Below are 21630 nucleotides of genomic sequence, written 5' to 3'. Positions count from 1 at the left end.
CCTCTGTGTATAGAGCAGTAGGACATAGGTTACAATTTAAACTGAGTCATCACAAAATCACAGCTGAATGGGGCCAAAAGGGGAAGATCCCCGCCGTCGTACGTTACACTAAAAGGCTATCTTCTCCAATCTCTGCATATCGCATATTCACCCCCCCAAAAAGAAACTAACAATTCTGACCTAGTAGTTTGTTTAGTACCTTTGGGGCCAGTTTAAATGCGTTTGTTGTTTTATGCAAACCGCTCATTGTGTGTCCACGTTTGTGAACGGGTACCCGGACCATGGGTTCAAATGGGATCATGCAAATATGAGTCAAATGGGTTAGGCGCGGCTATGAGCCGAGCACCAGCCACACTGCTACCAGCTTCAACACTAGTCCGTGTTCCCTGCTCAGTGCTCCCGACAACCTCTCCAGTCAGGAAGCCACACAAGAAAAAAAGCAGCTCAAACCAACCTGGGAAATCAAAGTAGCTGGTCCCGTGTTTTTAAAGCACGGTGCTAAAACAAACAGAAGAAAAGGCGCGTACCTGCCGTAAACGTGTCCCACATGTGCTTCCCGCTGCTGCTGTCGGTGTGTGCGCGCTGTCCGTGATACAAAAACCCCGGTACCGCGGTCTCTTGCAGCACAGAGCTCACAAAGCTACTGACTGACGGATCTGCGAGGAGCGGCCGTGAGAGTAGTGTGTTCAGCACCACAGCGCCCTGAACAGCGCCGCTGACGTCAGCCCCAGGAGCCCATGGCCACGCCCACTTCCGTAGCGGCCGCCTCCGGAAGTACAGAGAAAGAAGCATGGGGCTATGGGCCACCGATGGGCTCCTGATGGGCTGTCAGGGGGAGCACAGTATCTCACTACAGAGGGGCCGAGGGAGCCGCAGTGCTATAGCCTGGTGTTGGCCATAGCATTTATTTAAAATAAATCAGCTGTTAAGGTAAATGACTGATCTATGATTGGCTTAATTAGCCTGTAGAGCAGACCCATAGTCTACTCTTTGATTTTGAAAATATATGTCCTAAAATATAAGCTTACATTTTTACAAGTAATTTAGGCCTACCTAGGCTATAATGCATTTTGCTTGTTTGTTGATGAGTAGGTTTATTTTCCTAACATTTTACAACAAGCTTCATAGTATCAGAGTCATTGTATACTGATTACACTATAAAAAGTATAGGCCTAAACCTTGCAAGATGGGAAAGACCTCCTTTTCAAATTCCCCATCTTTTACATCAGTGCCACTTTAACCTTAGTGTAGTAGAGAGTAGACTGGGAGCCAGATTGTCCCACTCAGACCATTAAAATGCTCCACATGAAAGGAACAGAACACTAGACTCCATTAATTAACCTAAGCTCAGTCACGGATGATTTTACGGTGATCTTGCTTTACCAGACATAGTCTAAAAATTGTCAAGGCGCTCTTATTTAAAAAGTTAATTTAATAAAACCTAGCAAACATTATAATATTTCAGATACAGTATATTAATGCAATAAGTGTGCCTGGATTTGCACCATAAATCTGCAATCAGAGAAGTACTTAGTTCTACTTTAGTTGTGCTACACCATGATGGTTTGGGTGCCAATAAACCCAGCCCATAATACTCTTGTCACATGTTTTGCACACTTTTGGCTGTGTGTTAAGAAGAGCGGTTAAAATGGGACATATCAGTGTAGCAGTACCATATATATTTATATGCAGTGTGTATGACAGTGGATGACAGGGGGGCAGGTGGCTGAGCAGGCTCAAACACCTGCAGCCTGGTGTAACAGTATTAGCAGGGCTGTGGTAGGGGCTACACGGTCATCTCTGCTGATCACTGTGGCTGATATAGATTTGTAATGCTTTGAGTATAGTGCACCTGGCCTCTGCTGCACTATGGAAAATAATCACCCACACACTCATCTTACCAGTGCCAATAGGCCAACCAATACTCTTGAGATCAGACATGCTGTATATTCATTTGTTCTCAAGTAGTTTAAGCAGTTTTAGCTCCAGTCTTATCAGCTTAATACAGGCTGCTCTCTGAATTAAGCTCTGTAAGCTGGGAATCTTACTTAGTGCTCTCTTTGTATTACTGATATACCATAAGAGTATGCAAATGCACACATATTGTTTAAAATAAAAGGTTCATTACTATGTAGTACTAGTGTAATTTGAGTATCTGACTTGGTTTCTGTTTGCAGGTGAAAGTGCAGCTGTAAAGAAGAGGACAGAATGTGAGCTGACGTTTTGATGGGCTGTTGGAGGGAGGCTGTAAATGCCACAGTGCAGGTACTTTGATGGTGAGCAGGTGGGAGTTCAACAGGCTCCACCTGGGTCTCTGTTTGGAGCAGTGGGCTAAAACAGGACACAGATATGACCAATAGGTGTTAGGTACTGTGATTTTCTTCTGATACAGCATTAGTAATACCATTATAACATGTTGTTTGCCGTGTAAAAATAGACTGCCTAGACTCTAGCAAATGTATGTTTAAGTCAACGTTCCAATCAAGATGTATTTTGACTAACGTGTTGTTTGCAGTGTCAAGAGAAGCATCATTTTGAAATCTATGTGTTCTGGGATATTCATAAAGCATTATTTACTATACTTGGTCAGACTTGTCAAGATCTGATGTCACTCTTGTCTAAAACACATAACATTATTAACACAACCTTATTCCATGAAGCTATGACACATACTATAAATGTCATGTTCCATTGTATTAAGACCACATTTCACTCTGATAATAGGCCCATATCTGTTTGACATGATTTAGATAAAGGTTGCCCAATTGAAATGTCTAGTTTAATTACTCCATTAGGTATGACTGTAAATCTGAAACATATTGATCTAACCCATGTATCTGTATGCATGGATTTTTATGTTTGGTTATAAAATACTAGCTACAAGTCGTGTTGCCAGGTGCATATTTGCTGAGTCGGCCATTTCAAAGACACAAAAAGCAGACTCTTCTTCTTGATTTACTGTCAGTTATGAGTGGGGCAGATTCAGCATGAGTAGCTCACTGTAGTATAGCTGTTGAGTATGCACGCACACATCTCTAACACACACTTTCTCTCGATTTCTACTGAGACCCGAGTCAAACGGAACATCAATACTGGCGGCAGCCGGATAGAAGCTGTGCAGCCATAAATCACATCCTGATGAAATGGCTGAGAAGTTGGCAGGAGCAAGGGGAGCGTTTAGAGCACTCCCAAATCTCACCCAGGAATATTGTTCATTGTTGTGTCCTGCAGTTTGAATGCATTTAGTGAGAGAAAATAGTTTACGTTTGTGGCCTTTCTTCCTGAGTTCCTTAATTAGCACTCATTTCTAATTTGTAAATGTATAGTTTTTTTGTCAAATGTCTGTCTAATTCCTCTGCATTTATCTACATATCATCAAGTATAATTGGGTCATGTAGATGCGCCAGAGAAAAGTTTACCACATAAAAAACTCTTCGGCTGGTTTGTGCTTTACTGGTAACAAGTACAATCCAATCATTAATAGGTTTTTCGGCAATACAGTTGTGAAAATATCATTATATGTAGATTTAAACAAGAAAAAAAAAATAATTTGACCTTTAACGTAATTATAATTTGACCTTTCCACTAATTGGAAATTTTTTTTGTTCCAACTAGTTAAACTGACATTCAATTTATGGCGCTCCTATTATTTTTCCGCTTGTGTAATTTGGCCTACGCATCATGATCTCAGCTGCAAATAAATTATATGCAGTTTACAAGCCTTCCATAAAAAATTGGCAATTTTCACTTGATGCTGAGATGTTCTTTAGTTATACATTTAAAGGAATGAGATTTGCCCTTAACCAGAAGTGTCAACATGAATGAAAGTGCAGTTTAATAACAGTCAGAGGCAAACTGGGCAGGGTGGAATAAGGTGAATAGTTTCAGAATGATCTTGAATTGAACTATATCAGAAATATAATGCCACATAATCATATGAATGAAACTATTATTTTGTGCTGAAAAGTGTATTAAAATGTATTTTTAAAAGTAAAAATGTTTTTTATTATCATTATGGTATGAAATATGGAACTTTTTCCTCTGTACTGACATAGAGGTTGGAAATTATGTATTGTACTATTGTGAAGTACTGTTACAGATCTTAATCTGTATCTTAATGTATATATTTGAGGAGCTGATCAGATAGTGTTGTTACATCATGAGTGCAGTTTGCAGACTTGAACATTGTGGGACATAGTACAAGTACTTATGGGAAACAGGTTCCAAATGCTTAATGTTGAGGATTGAAATGGCAGGTTGATTTGTGTAAACATATTATTGAAATGCCGGGTCTGTGTTGCTTATTACTTATGCATTGTCAGATCACAGTCCTTTTTCCAGCTCACAGTGACCGATAGCAATAATCTGTGTTTAAATCAGAGACATAGAGACTCATATCCTGTTGTCTGCAGAACTCACAATAAACACACTCATACAGGAGCTTTAATAAATGTGTGCAGTGATAGCTGCTGCCACTCACAGCCACCATTAGCTCCATGTCCAGTGTTTGACTGCTGTCACAGAACACAGGGATGGGACTGCATACTCTTGCATCACATCCATCTCATTATACTTCCATCATTTGAATATAAAAATGTGCCAAGATACAACAATGTCATTTATTTTATTGAATGTGTGTCATTATTGGAAAAGACTGATTACAACATCATTATACTATTACTAAGGTGTGCACTGTGGAACCCCTTTTAGTCCATGTTTGTCACTACTCTTTTTAATGCCCCAGTTTGAAATTGTATAGTAAAGTGGGCAGTGACACCAAAGCCTTTGTGTTGTAAAGACTCTATTAAAGAAAATAATGTGAAGTGAAGAGGCTGTTATCAGCGCAGAGCTGCTGCAGTGTTCTAATGAGCACCTCATCCTCCCCCAGATGCCACCAAGAGAACCTCCCAGAAGCAGAGAGGATTGAGAGAGAAGACATGCACATTAAAGGGGTTAATTAACTAAGTGCACTTGTACCGGTGTGGTCTCAGTGTTCATATGATGAACATGCAAAACTTTCTATTTTTCAATAATTTACATAAACTGTCGAACCCCATTTCAGGCCCAATGCAGACTCCAGTCATCTGCATCCCCCCAGTCGCTACATATTTTGAGGTGTTCATTTTTAGTGTGCTTTTCCTAGAAGTATGTGTCAATAGAACATGCTGCTGCATAGTGATGTGATGTTAATATGGATTATCAAGGACAAGGGCAAAGTGGAGTCACTCTGGGGCCAAGAGCTGCTAACAAGAATGAGTCCATTAAAGATTATGTGATTAAAAGGCTTGGAGACATTTCCCAAGTGCCCATCTTTCTCAGCCTAACACATTCACTTGGTGCAGGCTTTGTTCAGACTTTTTACAGTATTTTACACAATACAACACAGTAAATGAGTACTTGTACAAAAAAAACCTCTTCATATTACTTAAATACATTCCCATAAGTGTATAGGCCAATAGTTTTAGTTCAAGTGGTCTGCAGATTCTTCTGTAACATCTATATACATGTTCAGTAGAAGAGGAAACTGTAGAAGAGGGAAAAATCTGTTGGGCTGGGTTGGGCTCGGCTGGTCTAAATAGTGGCTTTGTGCTTTTTTCTGAAGGGCGCTGTGTCTAAATCTAACTCATGTTATTTTATCCACCTTCACTGAGCGCTCTGAGTCAGAGAGTTCTGCAACTGAATTTTAACTGAAAAATGTTTGTCTATTTCTGTGATAATTTTGAAGTTTGGCCTCCTATTTGCATCCTATTTATGATTCAAAGGATTATCTTCAAGATAGATATTCAATTTGAATCAAAACATTGAAATTAAACAGTTTTTGTACTCTGCTTGTTGGGCGTAGGTTATCTCTAAAATCTCTAGAACAGTAGCTGCTTGCAGAGTTTCCCAATATGAAGGGTGGTTCTGTTTGATAAGTTCTGATGTTGGCTGACTCAATTAATGAAGTGATGTTTATTACTGGGACTAAATGATGACTCATAAAATCAACAGGGAGCTCAGAGAACAACAAAACTGCACCAAACTGCAATTTGTAGGAAACAAAAACTGTCAGTGCTGTTTTCAAGTTTAAATTAAATTCACTTGATACATTTCGACATTGTGACTAGCAGAAGACAATTCCAAGTCAGTACTCAAAGTCAAGATAAATAAACAGTACTGTCATTTCAAGTCAAACAAATAAAAAACCTGATAATTACTGATTGATTTGGTATTATTCTAATAGAAATAGAAAAGCCTCCCAAAAATTCTCACTCATGCTTAACACCAAACGTCAATGCTTTGATCCGACCTACGTTCTTCTCATAAACACATCACTTTATTATTCAAAGAAGACCAGATGTTGTGCCTGTCAATAGTACAACACCAATTTGTTGAAGTGATGGAGCCACAGTCAGAGAGGGCCCATGGTGTTAAATGAGTGTTGGACATCTGTGGCACAGTAGCACACAGCAGAGAGAGGAACGCAAAATAAAACCAGACCAAAAATACACTTGGTTTGCCCTGGTGGAGCCCACACAGCAGCTCACCCCACCTACACACACTTTCCCTCTGCCCTGTCATTTAGCACAGAGCCTGCAGTTTGACTTGTATTTATATCTGTAAAGTGGACATGGCCTTGTCATTTGGAACCTTATATAGAGCTGTCACACCCATCACTGTAGACACACCCTTCTGCATGGGTCTGCGTCTCATGAACATGGACCTTAATCTTTTTTCAGTGTTAGAAAATGTTAGATAGAGCTCAGGATGGAATGCTCAGGATGGAAAAAACAAGGTTACCAAATTCGCCATGTTTAAAGCAAATGTGCAAAATGTTCATAGAGATATAACACGATAAACTGCTGAGTCTGTAATACATACATTTATCACATCATCGTAGTGTTTAGCATCTTAAAATCTCCATGGTTTAACATTAGTCTAACTGAAAATTCCAAGTATAATGACAATGCCAAGCTCTACAGTAGTATCATAGTATAGGTACATATCAATTTTTACTTTGGTTTACTTTTAGAATTATTGCATTTAACAATAAGCTAAGCATTTTTTTGTTTTTATACTGGTTTATACAAACTTAAATCCATCTCCACGTACACAAGCAAGTGACTCACCAGAGACACAGGGTTAACAAACTGACGCTCACGGTCTTTTACTATGATAAATATATGTTTTATGTGTAGGCTTGGGTTCGAAGGCACTGTTACTTTTCATTGTACAAGTTCAGTGTGATGATGCAGTGGCCTTTTACAAGAAGAGTGAGTCAGCTGGACACCGAACACAGAAGGAACTTTTCTGTTCAGTTTTATAAAAAAAAAAAAAGCAGGTTGTTACACACAGTGGTCCAAAAATTAGTGATGGTGCCAGACATCTTATAGCCAGGATCGGTGGAGTCCTGTGAAGTCATACAACATGAGTCACCTCCAGCTAAGGCTCTATTGATTTGTTCCTTTCCCATGTGACTTTGTTTTATATCCGCTGACATTTCTCCACAATTTATTTCATTTCAGCCTGATTCACACAAAGATGAGGACAGAGGTCTCACAGTGACTTTAAAGTAGTTGTGGCAATATAAAAATGTGATCATACAAATATGATGGCCAGAAAACTGATTTCTAAATATACTCAAATATATCAAATATATCTATTTAAGTTAAAAAGACATACGTTTTGTAAAGTTGTATAGAAGGAAAGGCGAGGCAAGCTTATTTGTACAGCACAATTCATACCCAAAGTAATATGTGCTCTACAGAATAAGACATTAAAATCACAATATAACAAATCAGAACATAAATAGTCACAAATAATCATCATAAAATGAACATTAAAAGAGAACAATGCAGAATAAAAATCTTTCAGTCATATACTCAGCTAAACAGAACCATTTAGAGCCTATATTTAAACATTAAAAGTAAAGGCCTGTCTCACATCTCCAGGAAGACTGTTCCAGGTTTTAGCTACATAAAACTGAAACGCTGATTCCCCATGTTTAGTCCTGACTCTGGGCACCAACAGGAGGTCCCTGAATTCCTCAAAGTGTGAGATGGTTCATATGGCACTAATATGTCAGAGATGTACTTTGGTGCAGTGTTCTGGATGTACTGCAGCTGTCTTAACACTCATTCAGGGAGGCCAGTGAGCAGGTCATTACAGTAGTCTAACCAACTGGAGACACATGCACGAATAAGAAGAGAACACTGTGGATGAGTAGCTTTTTTTTCTACACAATCAGGTGATATCTATGATGGTATTTTGAGAAAGATGAAAAATTAGGACAGTTGTCATGGCGATTAATGATTTTAAACAAAAGCTCCTCACCAACCGCAGAATAGTGGAATTCATTTTCATTACTAGCCGCGCATAATCACCGTCTAAGTCTTCTGAATGGGAAGACTTAGACGATTATACAAAATGGAGCACGAATGATTAGTGCCTTTCGTTTTTATGGCATTTAGTAATAATATTGCTCATTGTCCTGTGCATCCCTACTCTAAGCCTCTGACGATTTTGTAGAGACGGTGATTGATTTGTGTAGATTCAGAGCTGTGCAGGGAGGTAAAATGCCTGTGTAATTACTCGTTTAAATTAGAGGACTTCCTGCTGTCTCCCTCCTCCTCTCCTGTTCAGCTCCGCTCTCGGCTCTCATCAGACTTGACAGCACAATTAAAAGTAATTTATGATACTCGGAAACACAAACTGCATTTGTTCAGTCCCCATGTGTCTCAGTGTGAGTTGGTTGATCCAGTAAGTATTTTTGAATTGATAAATGATAAATCAAGGTTGTAGATCAGTCAGTGCAGTATATATTGATTTCATATTGTCTCTTTTGGTTTTGAAGAGTCACGGGTCATTTTGTGATAGGGTGGTAAGGTAGCTCTCATATGTTCCTTGAAAATAACCTTTTAAAGCCATGTAAAATAAAAGCAAAAGTTTGTTTTTGTATGCACTGAAAAACTTGAAAAGCATATGTCTTTATTGTGAGTGGGCTTGTATATCCATAAAACTGACTCTTATTTGGCCTCCTACTTATCTTCATGGAAATGTTGCTCCATTGAGTACACTATTCCACAATGTACTTATCTATCTCCAAGGAGAAGTAGGGTTTTAACTTGCCACCTTCTGAAAATCATGCGCTGTTGGTTTGAAAAATACACATTAAGAAATAATACCCTGCAAACTGTTATACAAAGATAATGTGTTTCATCTTAAAACAGTATTTCATTTGTGTTGACTTATTCTGATCAAATAGTGAATGGTCACATTTTTATATAGTAAAAAGTGAGATCTTTTTGGGACCCCATTCTCTATCTCCATCTCAAAGCCACTAACCACTTCTGTGAAGATAGTGAGGTACAGATCTTAGCCAGAGAAAAGACATAGTTTGAGAGGGGAGTTAAAGAAGCAATTTTTGTTAGTTAAGACAGTGCTTCCTTGAACGGGAACGGGGGCCTGAGACATCATCTATCCCCTATCTATAACTCCATACTCGGACCCAAATCAAAACAAAGAAAACAATAAAGCTAGAAAGGATGCTAATAGGTGTGAAATCACTCATTAGGGGCTTGAATGATTATGCTAAGTAGGACTCAGGCACAGTGCACACTTAGTGTAGCTCAATACACCTAGCCTACAAACAGAAACTGTAAACAAATTAGTTTAAGTGTAGTTAGCTCCTGCCTTCAGATAGATGTAAGGCAGTGTCCACCAGAAGTGGCTTGTATAAGCAGTGAAACGTCTTCACTCCTACAACTTTTTGTCCAGTTGACAGATTTTATATTTTTCTTTTACTATGGATCATACCTGGACAACTTAGAAATTACACAGATATTTTTAAATAGCGCTTTTCCACCTTCAAGCCACTTAGAGCGCTTTACATCAAGGAACCACTCACCCATTCACACATACACTCATACACCATATACGCAGACACTGGGGGCGAGGAAAGTGTCTTGCCCAAGGACACAACAACAGGCTTCATCTGTGCAAGGTGAAACTGCACCACCAACCTTCAGATCAGTGGACAAACACTCAGCTCACACACTCAGCTACTGTCACTCCCATAGCTGTAGCTCATGATAAACTGTCTCTGAGTGTAAAAGCCCCATATGAAGTAGTGCATACAATATGAGCATACATTATTAGTCCAGACAAAAGGGAAGAGAGGCTGGTATCAGGAGAGCTTTCAAGTGGTCTTCTGCTCGGTGACTTCATGTGCTGCTGCTAGAATATGCATGCTCAGGACTTTAGACCCCAATGGAAAAAGCATGTAACAAGCTCTCTGAATATAATATAAATATGGATACACATAACGTCTGACATACATGGACAGTCCTCATTTCATAGTCACTTTGTCAGTTAATGAGCTGTGAGATTAATGGTGCCTTAATCAAACAAACTTTATTTTTTTAATCCCCAACAGTTATTTTATTGTGATTATAAAGGTTTTATATAAACAGCATCAGAAAGGATAAGACATGGAGTGAGGTAGTTGTCTTTGAAGTGGATTGTGGAGTATAACAGTGGTGAATAAAGTACTCAATTTTGTTACTTAAGTAAAGTTATATAGGTAAAATGTATTCAAGTAAAAGTAAAAGGATCACATGAAAACATCTAGTCACGTAAAAACATTTAAGTAAGCATGTTAAAAATGTACTTTAAGTAAAGTAAAAGTATTTCACATGTGTTGTTATTTGTTAAAGAATTAAGTGATATTGATAAAAATGATACATATTGTGGTCGACAGTAGCAATACGAATCAGTTGCTTAAGTTGTTAAATGCATTTTATGTATTTATTTTTATTTGCTCAACGCTGAAGCTTGAACTAAAAATGATGAGGATCTTACCACGAACATGATAAAAGTAACTTCTCAACTCATATGAAAAGTACTTTTTACTATTCAGTCCACTTAAAAAAATAGTGGAGTAGAAAGTACAGACCTGCTCTCAAATGTAGTGAAGTAAAAGTAAAAAGTATCCACTGTAAAATGTACTTAAGTACATATACCTAAAAACTGTACTTAAGTACACTACTTTACTACTTGTACTTCGTTACCTTCCACCACTAGACTTTAATCTCCTATTTTACATACACACTGTTTATTAGTATGTCTCAGGTCAGCAGGTTGCTGAGATATGTACACACACACACATACACAAGATGCTAATTTTGTGCTTCCAGTCCATGCTTTGTTTTTGAATGCTTATGCAACTGAGATCTTACTGTTATCACAGATGTTGAAAAGAATACATTTTCAGAGGATAGTAACAACTGAGAGTTACACCCGATTGTAGCTGAGGCCTAGTGTGTTATTAGAGAACATGTGCCAGTCAGTCTATTTTCCACCTAAGGGACTTCAGCCTGACCACAGCTCTGTACGACACAGACTCAGTCCAGAAGGATTACTGCCTTCTCTGTCATTATGAGAGCAGCGCGGGAGGTGTGGCATCAGAACACAGCCAAGAGAGCTCAAACCAGGCCAAAGCAGAGGAACGTCTGCTCCCCTCATGCAAAAATACAACGGCACACTGCCCTCTGCTGGATATAAGTGTTACTGCAAAGATATAAAGCCATAGTGCAGTTTATGAGTACACTTTTATGACTCTATTGAAAAATTACAGATGACATGATTTAAAATATTAGTTTTATGTTTCTTTCTCAATTTTTTTCAGGGCTTGCCATGGCAAATCATATGCACGGACACATTTTATTCTAACTTCATTAGGGCTTACAATTAATGTCCTCTACATTTGATCCAACTTTTAATGCCACTGGGACAGTCTGTCAGGAGCAGTGGGCAGCCACCATGCAGGCCAGGACCCATCTCCAGATCTGAAACTAGTACTAACTTTAGCATGGAGTTGTGCCTGTTGTGCATGTTTTAAGTTGATGGAGAAAACTAGTGTTCCTAAAAGAGACTTACCCAGAACTCTGCACAGGGACCCTCTTGTTGTGAGGCTGTAGTGAGAGGGCAATCAACCCAACCACTGTGCCGCTTGGGACTGGGGTTGGGACGGACTTTATTTTTTTATTCCAGTCCAGAAATTGAAGACAGTTTGTACAATTTTAAATACATTTGCAAATAATTTTGACAACGCTGGAAACATATTTTTTTCACAATACTTAGACATAATAGTTCACAATTCAGAGACATACTTACTTTGAGTCTACAACTGACTACATGGTCCTTCAGTAAAACCTAGCCTCGTAAGCTAGGAGATACCCATCATTATACATGTAGATCTTTCTGTCTGTGGGGTTGTAGCTCAGACTAGCCACGCCCTTTGCTACCTTCTCCAGAGGCAGTGATAGAGTGCTGTCCTCTCGTCCTGTCATTGTATCAAATGCATAAAACACCTCTTCTCGGTAGTCACTGTTGTACCTGGTTACATATAGCACACCACACACCATGAATGCATTGGTCACTGCCTTCTTAAACACCCTTGTCTCCCATGTCTGGGTTACATTCAAAGTCTCGCTCTCACTATCCCACATGAGCCGACTAACTACAATGTTGCCATGGTTACCCATTGTTGCATAGATAGCCCACAAACCAGTTTCATCTGCCTCTAAGTCTATGTCACTGTGGGTGCGGCAGTCGTAGTAACAGTATGGGAACTTGTTATTATTGCCAACCCCAATACCAGGAAGTTTCACCCTTTTTACGTTATTATTGGCCAGATCATATCGACAAATGTCTTCTGATTTGTAGCAGTGGTAGTAAAGTGCCTTGCCATACAGCACAGCACTGGGACCCTCTATGGAGTTGGGGTGGGTATGGGCCGGGGCAAAGGTGTAGTCTTTGTGGTTGATGGAGGCCATAAAGTCGTCATAGGTTGGATAGACTCGCAGAACATTGCCCCAGATGTGGCTGCTGACCAGGGGCTGCACCCAGTACCTGTCCTGCTCCTCATCTTCCCCACCGTTCTGCAGAGCCTGTTTACCCCACGAGCCTGAAATGTAGGTCTTTCCGTACGGGCTGATCTTCGTCACCACTGCTTCACTGATGTTCTTGACCAAACCTTTGGTGCAGTGTTCATGTTGAGCTGAAAACAACACCATGCGATTAGGGAAACAACAGAAGTCTCAAACAGATTCAGAATGTTAAGTTTTCACACTCTTATTCTTCAGTGTTTGCGATTAATTCTATAATGTATCAACTATTGAGGCATTAAACTCCTGTGTCTTGTTAGTGGGGTACAAATGATGGAAAATGCAGTTTGCTCAATAAGGCTTATCTTGTCTCCGTTCATAGTAACTCTGGTTTATGGAAATGTTAACTGTCATAAATGTCTATCTGGAGTAGCTCACCTCTGAAGTCATTGGGAATAGATTTACAGGACTCGACTCTATTCTTCAGATAGCGCACTTGCTCTTTCAATGTCTGCAAGTTGATGTCATCCGTCATCTTCATTTGGCTCACATTTTGACGAAGTTTCTCAACCTAAAAGACAATCATCAAAAGTACAATTTTATAATTCATAAAAATGGCAAACCTGTTTTTACCTTAACCTTATATAAAATCTACTGGCCTTTCAACATAAGATTTGTAATTCATAATATTATAATTTCTATCACAAAAGTTACACCATAATTTAAAAAAAAATCAAATGTAAACAGATGAATGAATACCTCTTTAGTGAGTGCCTGTGTGTGTTTGTTGTTGAGCTGGCTGTGCACTACGCTCACATGCCCCTCCAGCTGGTTGATCTCGGTACTGAGCTGGCGCAGACCCAGAGTCGAGTACAGACCTTTGTACTGGAGGTACTGATGTGGCTGCAGACGGGCCGTCACATTAGCCACCAGAGACTGGATGTGGGGCAGACGATCACTGGACAGCAGCACCTGCAAGACATGTAAAATCATTATACCTATACTTTTTGTACATTCTAAAGAAACAGCAATGATTTGTCTTCAGTTGAAAACATTTGCCATAACTGTTTTAAGAACAATGGTGGAACGTAACGATGTACTGTACTTAAAGTAGAATTTTTAGGTATCTGTACTTCACTATATTTGAGAGCAGGCATCAACTTTCTACTCTACTACATTTTGAACTGGACTGAAAAGTAATAAGTACTTCCCATATGATTTGAGGGCTTATTTTTACCATGTTCATGGCAACATCTTGACTAAAGTTTTTCAGTTCAAGCTTTGGCTTTGGGCAAACAAAAATAAATACACAAAATTCAGAATAAAAACTAAGAAAGTGATTCTTATTGCTGCTGTTGAGCAAAATATGTATTTTTTTTTTTTTAATCAATACCACAACATTTACACTTGTGTGAAATACTTTTACTTTTTACTCTTAAACTACATTTTCTTTTCTTCATACTTTTACTTTTTGCCTCTGTATCTGTACTTTTACATAATCCACACAGTTGAGTACTTTGTTCACAACTGATGGTTAATGATGTCCCCAGAAGAGTTGTCAATGTGATGTACGCAGATGAAAAAATAAAACATGCAACAAAATTGTGTACTTCATCCACTACTGGTTTAGACGCTTAATTAAAAACAAAAACAAAACAAAAAAACAAAACTACAACTTAACTTAAACTATTTGAGAAAGTGTAAATATTTTTTTTTACTGTACATATTTCGAGGCCTGGCATCAGACCTAGCATTTTAGTATGTGTAAAAATGTACTGAGGGAAACAATTGCCATGCTGATATTATCCTGGACAGGTGTCATTTTGAAAGCATGTTGGATGTGTGTAAACTTCTCAAACCAAAATCCTGTATTGGTGCACACAGTTTGAATGGGTGTGTATGTCACCTGTTGGTTGAGGCTCTGCAGTGAGTCCTCACAGGACTGGAGCAGCTGCTGGATGTTCTCATACTGCTGCACAGGGAACCCCCAAAGCTCAGAGTCCACAGAGCACACACACGCTCCCTTCTCCTTCACCCCCATCACCCGCTCACCGCCCACCTGCAACACATTCCCAACAGACATGCACAATTTGGATCCATAGCATCTACATCTTTATTCATTTCGAGTGATGAGATTAGTGCAAAGCAAACGAAAGTTATCTTACAAAATACAAAAAAGTTTCCGTATTTTATAACCATCATCAACTATAACAATACGTTTTTAGCTCTTGTGATTAAAGACTCTATAGACAATACCTGTGGCTATTGAGAGATATTTCAGAAAAATTGCAATTGAAGTTAGTAATTTTATCAGTATATATATATATTTTTTGTAACTTTAACATTATAACTTGTCTTATGTACAGTGTTCTTTATGTGACTTACCAATGGTAGGAGTAGCAGAAGCAGCTGTAGCGTCATGTCAGGACCTGGACAAATAAAGTTCAACTCTAAAACAAATGTGTATTAATATTGCCAAGCCCCTCCTCCTTTTTCATAATCTGACGTTGTGTGGGGATGTGAAACTCATAAATTACCCAATCATCACGTTTAGTACTGCTCCCTTTCCTGTTTTGTAAACGTTACATCCTTTTACAACATCAGCATCTCTGTTCTCATGTTTTTTCCAAGACAGTCCTCACATATGATATATCCACTGCATGACTTACTGTGACAAATAAAAATATTCATAAAAGGAAATATACTAAAATCAGGTTCCTATAAATGTATTTTTGTAGAACTATTTTATTTAATTTCACAAATCTAAAAATGGAAAATCTACATGTGTAAAATTGTGTCAGAAATGTGTCTAAACTATTTGTGTGTGTGTATGTATATATATATATGTATATATATATATATATGGTGCTTTCTGCTTATCTTTAACCATTTTAACCTTCATCAGGGTAATGGTGTCCATATATATATATATATATATATATATATATATATATATATATATATATATATATATATATATATATATATATATATATATATATATATATATATATATATATATATATATATATATATATATATATATATATATATATATATATATATATATATATATATATATATATATATATATATGGACACCATTACCCTGATGAAGGTTAAAATGGTTAAAGATAAGCAGAAAGCACCATGGAAGAAAGATGAGTCAGTCAGGGCAATGTCAAAGCTCAAGATTCATTAGGAGATTGACAGTGAAAAGATGTATTTTTGGATATTATTGGAAGTTGCAGTAACAACTCTCATATATTTGCAACAGTAAACAGGTTAATAAGTCAAAATAAGTCCTGTGCTGAGGTCTCTGCATTGACTTCCTGGGGCTCAGAGAATAGACTTTAAAGCAGCTCTGCTGGAGTACAAGTCTTTCCATGGCCTAGCACCAAAGTACATCTCCCACATGTAAATGCCAAATGAACCATCTCGTACTCTGAGGACCTGCCTCCTGCTGGTGCCCAGGTCAGGACTACAAACATGGGGCGTTTCAGTTTTATGCAACTAAAACCTGGAACAGTCTTTCTGAAGATGTGAGACAGGCCTCTACTCTGACAATGTTTAAATCCAGGCTCAAAATGGTTCTGTTTAGCTGTGCATATGACTGAAAGGTTTTTAATCGGCTCTCTTTTCTTTTAATGTTATGATAATTGATAATTTATGTTTTGATTTGTTTGTATTGTGATTTTAATCTCTTTCTTATTCTGTAAAACACTTTGAATTACTTTGTGTACAAATTGCACAATACTAATAAACTTGCCTTGGCTTACTTTTTAAACATGGCTCTAAAATTCCTTTTTATTATAAAAAATAACCTTACTTACAGATAAGATAATTTTCAAATTATTGAAAATCTTATGCTATTGAAAATGCTTATTATAATGAAATACCAATATGAGAGGCACAGAGCCTCGTGGTCCAGTTTTGAACAGGAAATCAATAGAACGGTTTCTATTACTAAGGGGTTTGAGATCCATTTTACAATTTACAATGAAGAAATGTAGGCAAGGCAAGTTCATTTGTATAGCACAATTTAAAAAGTGTTCATTCAAAGTGCTTTACAGAATAAGAAAGACATTAAAATCACAATACGACAAATGAAAAAATAAATAATCATCATAAAAATAACATTAAAAGAGAAGAGTGAAGTATAAAAACCTTTCAAATGTAAAATAATGATCCAGGTTTGTTGTAGTTTAATATGAATTACCCAAGACAGAAAGGCATGTGTTTTCTTTAAAGATTAAAATATGTGATCACATATTTAGTTTCTTAGGCAACATGAATTTTGCTGACTGTTCATAGCAAAATCTAAAGTCCACTGCGGTAAACTAACCATAAATGATTATCTGCTATAATCACATCATCAGCATTTGTATTTTCTATTCCTCAACCATTTCTCATAAATTTCCCCACTGTATTTAAATAATCTTATTCATGGATTTGTGGTTCCTTGGCACTATATCAACAAAACAGACAAACTGCAGTCACCTTTTTTTTTGGTCCAGAGAAAGTCCCAAGTTACAGACTCCAGACCAAAGAAAGGAAGTAAACTGTTCTATTGGAAATACCATTTTTAAGTTAGTCACGACCACAAACCCCACCCCTTTAAGATGAGTACACTGTGGACATATACCTCTGAAGTATTTAGAAACACTGTCACTAAGAGTTGTCCTTGAATGCACCATGAAGCCGACCCTGCTGCTGTCTTTATGTGCTCTTGTCACGCTGTCTCTACAGGTACGAGTTTGTGTTTCAAATTTATTTCTAGTGAGTGAGCAGTAGCAGGCTAATTATATATTTTAGTCACTTTTCCAAACTTTTCCAGACTAAAAATTACACTTGTAGTTAAATATTGCTATATTTTTGTGTATTTTTATAATATCGTTTCATTTCAGTCCCGAAGTCCAGAGAGCTGTGAGTGTGAGCTATCCAGCACTCAGCCCTTTCCTCATGACAAACTGAACACATCCGAGAAGAATGTGGAAGATTGTAACAACAACGTCAGTCCACAAAAGGTAAAGCACTTTCCTAAAGAACATACTTCGAGTGCACTGATTCAAAACTGCAAGTGTACATGCCCATTCTTTTAGGTGGGCAACTTAACGTACTTAGGTCAAAGTTTTGGTTACTCTTCCCACTATAAGTGAGTCTACAAGTTTATGATGATTTAAATGTCTGTGCTTCTTACTCCATTCCTACAGATAGAATTTACTGGTAGCTATTCTCATTTATGGTCTATCCTTTGAAAATACCAGACTGTTTGCATTATTCAATGTTTTGTCTTTACGTCAATACATTTACTGTTATAATTGACCTTAGCTACTTGAATTTTTGTACACCTACTTTTCACTTCTACTTGAGTAAAATTATATTAAAGCTGAACTATGTAACTTTTCTGGGGAGGGTATGCCAGGGATATGTTATTCCTTTGCCTGAAATGCTCAATAATATGGTATTACATTTTCTCACTGTATCCATGGAGACAAGCAAGTGATGCCACTAGGCGAAATTACAGGTCAAATCTATGGATAGTAGAATGCATGTTTTTCTAAGTATTTTAGTAGCAATAAAAATGCGATAGTGCGCATTTAAAGGAACGATATTCTTACTTCAGTAGAGTTTTTGGCTACTTTACCCACCTCTGGTTATTTTTTGTTCACTTATGAATATCATGCCTAAAACACAAACACAAACAGCAAACAGAAAAGCATCTTATTTGTAAAAGAGACATAACCTCACACAGTTTAGTTAGTGAACATAGCTCATTGGTGTGTTGGTGTGTCCCTCTTCAGGCACTGGAGCTGGAAACCCTTCTGTTGGGCTTGGAGCGACGCCTGCCCCAGCTGGAGGCGGACATATCTGAGCTGGAGAGGGACGATGACGGACAGCTCTACGGGGTCCTGGCTCTTTATGTCATCCAGAATGAACTCACTGAGATCAGACTGCTCATGGAGAAGCTCAACACCACCATGACGATGCACAGACAACAGGCCCGGGACACCGCAGAACAGGTGGGGTGGGAGCACAATTTAGTATCTCAACAGACTACAAATGTACAAATTATTTCAATAGATTTCTTGAAGCAAACGTTTTTCTATTCTAAATTCTAGTCATAATAAAATGTACTTATCTTGAATGTTTTACAAAGTGCTACAGAAAGTATTCCTATTCATATGCAGCATGGTTCATTGATTTTGCATTGTTTTATTCCCTACATAACTTTTTTGAATAAAACTAATTTAGTTAAGGAAAAGGAACAGGTTGTGTTATTACTGGCAGGGCTTTAGGTTACAAAAATTGCAATCAAGCCATCGTATTAATGATTCATCATTTAACAATTTATAATTTATTCTTTAAAGTACTGTTACAAATTATCCACAGATGGTCAATGAAAATTTTCATATATTCTGTAATAACTGAAACCATGGCCTACTGACTTCCTCCTGTCTCAGATCAGTGCCATCAGAGCCGAGCTTCAGGAGCTGGAGACCTACGACACTCTGCAGGTGGTCAAAAGAGACCAGACCAACCAGCGGCTCAAGAGGGACCTGGACCAGTGTAGGAAAGGACAGGACCCCATAGCACCGCCCACTTTGCCCCCACATGGTAACACCCACTCCACCCTTACACTGTAGAAATGTTGACATCAACTGTTTTAGGTTAAAAAGGAAGGGGCTTGGGGGATCTGCAGTTTCACTTCAGGGTCAACCCGTGGCCACTGAAAACAATTCGATATTCTCACGTTCCGCTTACCACAGAGCAGTTGTAGCAAAGTTCAACCTGGAGACTGGACTGTATCTAGTCCTTTCTTTGTTTCCTCTTTTTTCTCAATCCTCAATCTCCTTTTCACCCACATTTTGTTCCAGGGTCATGTCCACATGGGCGCTTCCAGAATGTGTCTGGACCACGGATCTTCACCCCAGGAGAGTATCCAGGGAGCTTCAAGTATGGAGCTTGGGGCCGAGATCCAAAACCTGTAGCGGGGAAGGAGAACTGGCACTGGTATGTCCCACTGGTCTCCAGCAACAGATTCGCCCACTACGTGCGCCTGTACTCCACCCTCAGCTCTCTGGTGGTGGGCGTCAGCGTGCCCGGTGAGTGCAAGAAAGTCAGAACAAGTTAGAAGATTAGAGGGGGCTGTGGGAGTGTAGTAATATTGTTTTGGTTTATATTTGTCTTATTTTTTATTAGTGATAATCTACTGCACTGTTGATTCCTAATTGAGTAAAAGTAGTGTTAAATAGTGAGAGAAGAAAGAATATTCCCAAACAAACACATTTATGGTTGTGTACATAATAAACTTTCTTTCTTAAAGGTAAGAGGAAGTAAACAGGTGAAAACTATCACGCTATATGTCTTGCAGGTAATGTCATTATCCACGCATCCAACCCCGCCACCAACACAGTGCAGGGGCCCAATGTGGTCATGTATGCAGGCGCTCTGTACTACAACTGCTACAACTTGGACGCGGTGTGTCGATTCAACCTTACCAGCAAAACTGTGACTAATGTGCCGCTACCCAAAGGAACCAGGTACTCACACATTTCAGAAAACATCCATCTGAAGAAAATCTATGATGACAATATCTTGCATATACTTTGAGTAAATCTTCAGTAACCTGTCATGACATATATTTAAGATCATTTTGTTCTCTTTTATTGAGAATTTTATTGAGAAATCAGTTGAGAACCAGTTTCGTAACCTAATTTCATAACCTGATTTCCTAAACAGGTCTTGTATATGGATACTTCTTCAAGGCACCCCCCTCTCTTACACTTATTTACATGATTAAGAGTCAACAATAAAACAATAATTAACTCATAATATAATTTAATTTCCAGGTTCAACTCTAAAGGTAACTTCTGCAACCTGGAAGAGTGTTTCCCATTCACAGACTTGGACTTGGCCACGGATGAGTCTGGGGTGTGGGTCGTCTACACCACAACCCAGGATCATGGGAACCTGGTGCTGTCCAGAGTGGAGGAGGGGACAGAGGGGCTGCAGCTGGGACAGACATGGTACACCTCGGTGTACAAGCAGGCCGTCACCAACACCTTCATGGTCTGTGGGGTGCTGTATGCCACACGCTCAATCAGTAAAGACACAGAGGAAATCTTCTACTCTTATGACACAGCCACAGGACAGGAGAAGTTCAACATTGGCATCTATTTCAAAAAGCTGTTCCCCAATATATATTCTCTGAACTACAGCCCTGTGGACCAGATGCTCCACTCATATGCCGAAGCCAACATGGTGTCCTATAAAGTTGTTTTTGTATAGGTACTGCTAAGTCTAATGAATACGCCCTCTTAAACAAGCCTTCTTTTGATTCTGCAATATTTTATCTTTATCTTTAAAACAACACAGTCTTTATTGTACTGAAAATTTTAGAAAAACATGCATCCTTACTCTGAGTGAAGTTGCATCTCCACAAACCTGACTCTTATTTGACCTGGAGGATGGACCCCTCCTCCTTGTTTCCATGTAAATGCTCTTGGCTGTAATCTTCCACAGTATGGCATAAAGAACATCTATTTTAAAAATGGCTTTAACTTTCACTTTCCATGCCGGTGATGTGTCACCTCCAGAAAGTTACATACTGTACCTTTAAAAAGATAAATGTTTTTGGGTGCCAACTGTTTTACCCAAAAAGAAAGAAGTCCACTTTGGTGATAAAAGTGTTTTATAAAAGAGAATATGTTTAAACTAAAAGAAAAAAAAAATGTAGATGAATGAAAACTGCTGCTGCACA

The 21630-nt window shown here is 38.4% G+C and overlaps 3 protein-coding genes across 3 annotated transcripts in view; 1 reads left to right on the top strand and 2 right to left on the bottom strand.

The window, feature by feature from the left end:
- The window catches only part of smpd3 (sphingomyelin phosphodiesterase 3), a 47074-nt gene extending 46486 nt beyond the window's left edge, over positions 1-588 (bottom strand). Inside the window, exon 1 of the mRNA XM_055222423.1 lies at positions 528-588. The gene's annotated coding sequence lies outside the window, so the exon portion shown is untranslated. The remainder of the gene's footprint in view (positions 1-527) is intronic.
- An 11101-nt stretch (positions 589-11689) lies between these two features.
- On the bottom strand, positions 11690-15292 carry LOC117372705 (olfactomedin-like). The gene is made up of 5 exons (XM_033968538.2): positions 15252-15292; positions 14773-14925; positions 13626-13838; positions 13305-13437; positions 11690-13039 (listed from the first exon to the last, which is right to left on the bottom strand). The coding sequence occupies exons 1-5, from the start codon at positions 15285-15287 to the stop codon at positions 12183-12185; spliced, it is 1392 nt and encodes a 463-aa protein (XP_033824429.1). The 5' UTR covers positions 15288-15292; the 3' UTR covers positions 11690-12182.
- A 2247-nt stretch (positions 15293-17539) lies between these two features.
- Positions 17540-21628, top strand: si:ch211-194m7.5 (olfactomedin-4). Its single transcript, XM_033968703.2, has 7 exons — positions 17540-17615; positions 17774-17893; positions 18671-18889; positions 19331-19484; positions 19745-19972; positions 20242-20410; positions 20720-21628. The coding sequence occupies exons 1-7, from the start codon at positions 17562-17564 to the stop codon at positions 21156-21158; spliced, it is 1383 nt and encodes a 460-aa protein (XP_033824594.1). The 5' UTR covers positions 17540-17561; the 3' UTR covers positions 21159-21628.
- The last annotated feature ends 2 nt before the right edge of the window (positions 21629-21630 follow it).

This window comes from Periophthalmus magnuspinnatus, chromosome 6 (assembly GCF_009829125.3).
Source record: "Periophthalmus magnuspinnatus isolate fPerMag1 chromosome 6, fPerMag1.2.pri, whole genome shotgun sequence".
Taxonomy (NCBI): domain Eukaryota; kingdom Metazoa; phylum Chordata; class Actinopteri; order Gobiiformes; family Gobiidae; genus Periophthalmus; species Periophthalmus magnuspinnatus.
This window is presented reverse-complemented; position numbering and strand designations above follow the sequence as displayed.

What these genes read in the sequence shown, in the direction of transcription:
- LOC117372705 (XM_033968538.2), bottom strand. Translation starts at nt 15,287, where the DNA reads ATGACGCTACAGCTGCTTCTGCTACTCCTACCATTG. An exon ending in TTCTGCTACTCCTACCATTG is followed by an intron (nt 14,926 to 15,251) that starts GTAAGTCACATA and finishes AATGTGTTGCAG; the next exon opens with GTGGGCGGTGAGCGGGTGAT. An exon ending in CACAGGCACTCACTAAAGAG is followed by an intron (nt 13,438 to 13,625) that starts GTATTCATTCAT and finishes ATTGTCTTTTAG; the next exon opens with GTTGAGAAACTTCGTCAAAA.
- si:ch211-194m7.5 (XM_033968703.2), top strand. Translation starts at nt 17,562, where the DNA reads ATGAAGCCGACCCTGCTGCTGTCTTTATGTGCTCTTGTCACGCTGTCT. An exon ending in TTGTCACGCTGTCTCTACAG is followed by an intron (nt 17,616 to 17,773) that starts GTACGAGTTTGT and finishes GTTTCATTTCAG; the next exon opens with TCCCGAAGTCCAGAGAGCTG. An exon ending in GGTGGGCGTCAGCGTGCCCG is followed by an intron (nt 19,973 to 20,241) that starts GTGAGTGCAAGA and finishes TATGTCTTGCAG; the next exon opens with GTAATGTCATTATCCACGCA.